This window comes from Helobdella robusta (genome assembly GCF_000326865.2).
Source record: "Helobdella robusta unplaced genomic scaffold HELROscaffold_4, whole genome shotgun sequence".
Taxonomy (NCBI): domain Eukaryota; kingdom Metazoa; phylum Annelida; class Clitellata; order Rhynchobdellida; family Glossiphoniidae; genus Helobdella; species Helobdella robusta.
In genome coordinates, this window is record NW_008704902.1 from 5,026,291 (window position 1) to 5,029,998 (window position 3,708).

A 3,708-nucleotide genomic window follows, 5' to 3' on the forward strand; every position below is an offset into this window, starting at 1 on the left:
AGAAAAATCGAAAAACTTAACAGGAAGCTAACTAACGCGGAACATGCTGTGAATTTCATCAATAATTTATATATATATATATGTGTGTGTGTGTGTGTATGTGGTGTGTGTGTGTGTGTATGTGGTGTGTGTGTGTGTGTGATATATATTATATTATTTTTATTATTTATTAGAAAATTTATAAACCGCTTTTTTAAAAAGATCTCAAAAGCGCCAACAGTAAGTCTAAATAAATATACAAAAAGTATGAGTAGCATATATATATTTATGTATATCTTTTATATGATATATATATATATATGTTATATAATATATATATATCATATATATGATATATATATATATTAATTTTTATCGGTAACATATCGCAATTAACAATAACAAACGTAACACGCTAATGCTTTTTTAATTGACTTTTTAAAGAATTGTCATAATCGAATTTTGTTTGATCATCAGTAAAAGGATTATCACATAGTTGATACGATTTCGTGTTTTTTTTTATATCGTTTTCATTCATTTATACGTAATGGAAAATTATCAGGTGTGTTATTACAAAGTGGTCGTACCGGCAACATCTACTTATTGCCCAGCACGTGAACTTTCTTCAGATTAATCTTAACTTGGCTTCCTAATTTCTTCACGATTGGAAAATTCAGAATTAGGTTATCAAGCGATTTGCCGTCGGCCGCTTTTAGAAATGAATGGGACTGGAAATTAAAAGGTATCATTCGTGAGAAATATTAAAAAATTAAATAGTATGATTTAAGAAAGGGAATTGCTGGATTAGGTTTTGGCATCAGAAATGAGATAAAAGTAAATAAGCAAAGATTTCAAACTCGGTTAATGGTAGATGCGTATAAGGCTACCTACAAGAAAAGTGTCACTCTTGGCACTTCTAGATATGAGTTCAGCTTTTGACTGACTGAGTTAATCATGATACTGTATCGCATCTGGTTTGTTAAAATGTTTTGGTTTGAGAGACAAAAGGCTCAAAAAGTAATTGAATAACCTCATTTGTCTCTAAACGAACCTATGAAGTGATTTAATGGGGACAGTCATCGGTAGCCGCCGATTTTAGCAGTTAAGTTTTGCAGTGCTTAATATAAGGCCCTCTCCTATTCTGTTGTATACTTCAAGTAAAGCAAATGAACTAAAACATGGTTATCTTCATGTGTATTCATCGCGGTCGTTGATTGAAAATAAAACGCAAGCTATGTTGGTTGGAACTCAACAGTAGCCTTCTGAGATTGACGTATATAGGAATTAAGATAGGTTCAGTGGTTGTGCCATTTTCAGAAGTGGTGAAAAATTTAAGCTTTTAGTCGCCATGTGTCACCTTATTAATAATATCATCAAAAGATATTCATTTCAGCTTTGACATATTAATTGCATTAGAAGTTTTTTCAAATTCATTAATGAATGCTTTGTGGTCAGTCGAGTTGGTTACTGAAACAGTTTGCTTAAATGATGCTCAAAGTCAACAGTAAACTAATACAATAAATTCAAAATTGGGGAGCAAAACTAATAGTTCGGATAAAAAAATATGACCATGTTACGCCAATACCTAAAGAGTAGCGTTAGCTATAATTTGAAAACAGAATAGGTTTCGAGATTTCAGTTAAAATGCTAAGTTGCTTCAAAATACGGCCTCAAAATATTGATTATAAATTTATGCAAAACAACACTATCGATTAAAAGCAAAATGGCTTTAAGATTCAACTAAAATAATGATTTTCAGGTATTTTTTGAGGAAATCGTTCCTAAAGACATGAATGAACGCAGTATAAACTTTACAGAATAAAAAAGGAAAAAAAACCTGATCAGCTCCAACAGATTTGTAATGATCAATTATTAGTTCCCCTTTCTTTCTTAACCCGAACAAGTGAGTTGTTTGCTCTGCCACTATCTTCAACATGTCGTTAAAAGTTATCCCTAGGGCCATACAAGTATGTTAATTTAATAATTGTTAAAATTTGCATACAAATTTTAATTTCTCTATCATTGTTTATATTAATAAAATTTCACTTAAAATTGATATACAGATTGTGTATAAGAAATCTCCTACTGTTAGTTATATATGTAGATCAGTGTTTCCCCCAAGGGACTTCCACAAAAGAGGAACCCCAATAAAGAGGGTAAAAACATTCAAATTACATCAATAATAATTTGCCGGCTAAACTTGTTGAAAGAGCTGGTTTTAACATAAAACATTTTAACTAAAGTATATATGAAGATGATTATTTTTGAGGGCACGAAAATTTTTAACAGAATTTTGAAGTCATGGTACCAAGAAAAATGTAGAACTCTGAAAATGCTGATTGGGCAAAACAAAATTTCTAGACACAAATATATTACAAAAATTGATGGTTAGAACTGATGACAGCCAAAAATCGATCAAACGGAACCTGCGTGTTCCCAGTTAATCTCCATCCAGTAGCTGTTGTTCAAGTTTTTATCGCCAAATGTGCTTTGATTTTGTTGTTTTAATTTCAAGTCAATTAAATTCTTAGCTACATTCAATGTTTCGTCAGCAAATGTTTCGAAGGGTCTCAACATTTTACAATTGATATCTGATAATTCTCCATAAGCTTTTGATTGAAGCGATGTAGCTCCTTCTGGGTCTCCGTTAACCAATGAAATAATCCTGTTCTCACCAGAAACCTGCGAGTTCAGCAGAATTTGTCATTTTTATAGCAACCTAGCTTATAAATATCAATTTACTAAAAATAATTCAATGCAAAACATCAAAGTTACAGTTATATATGATGTTATTTATAGTCATTTCATTTTTTATTCATGTACTTTGTACGTCCATGAAAATTATTGATGGATGACATGACAACTGCGAGCTCAAAGCCAGGTAATGAATGCACTGCACAATTCGAACGTATTTATATTAAATCGTGTGTACGTTGAATGTGTAGAAAAAAGTTTCATTTCGCTTAATTGCAAGTTTTACAACATTAGACGGATTTAATTTATAGTTGATGTTAAAATTTTAAATACAACTCTGACAATTTAAAGCAGCTTCATCCAGGCATGACGGATCTTTATTTTTATGATAATAGTTTCTAACAAGGGATACTCTTATTGCAGCGCATATCAAGGTTAGGTGCGTAAACTCGTAACTTAAGTTCGAGAACTCCGATACATCATAGTATTCTTACTGTCTGAGCTGATTCGCCAGCCATTTGTAACCGCTTGCCAAGTTGAAATTATTTAGATCGGGTATAGAAGTATTTGAAATGCAATTCATTTGGCATCGATCGATCGCCAAACCTGTTAGTACTAAAACTATCACATATTTAAATATAGATAACTAGTTATGAGTTACTTTGAAACTGTAAATATGTTGGCCGCCACTGTATTCCGTTCCTTCGATCAGTTTTACAAAAGAACCTTCAATCACGTCCTGAACGTAAGCGCATGGTTTTATGCGAAGATCGATCAGGTTTAGATTGTCAGTCATTGTAGATTTTTAACTTTTAAGTTTTTAAGTTGTTTTTGTTTTTGTTTTTTAAATTATGTCTCTAAATAAATTTAAGCTGTTTATATTTTATAGTACGCATTGTTTATTTACTTTGAATTTACGTAAGTGTTGTATAACATTTTTTTAATGAGATATTAATCAAATGTTGTCTTGTTTAGAATGGTTGTTTGTTATGTTTTGGTGCAGCAAAGTATCGGACGGAGAAGGAAATTATATAA

At 31.3% G+C, this 3,708-nt stretch overlaps 1 protein-coding gene across 1 annotated transcript; it reads right to left on the minus strand.

Annotated features, from left to right (window-relative positions):
* Positions 1-575: 575 nt before the first annotated feature.
* Positions 576-3,469, minus strand: HELRODRAFT_162592 (hypothetical protein; the record flags this gene model as incomplete). The annotated part of the gene is made up of 4 exons (XM_009024753.1): positions 576-707; positions 1,817-1,932; positions 2,406-2,661; positions 3,335-3,469. 4 exons carry the CDS (start codon positions 3,467-3,469, stop codon positions 576-578), a joined length of 639 nt encoding a protein of 212 aa, XP_009023001.1.
* Positions 3,470-3,708: the final 239 nt, after the last annotated feature.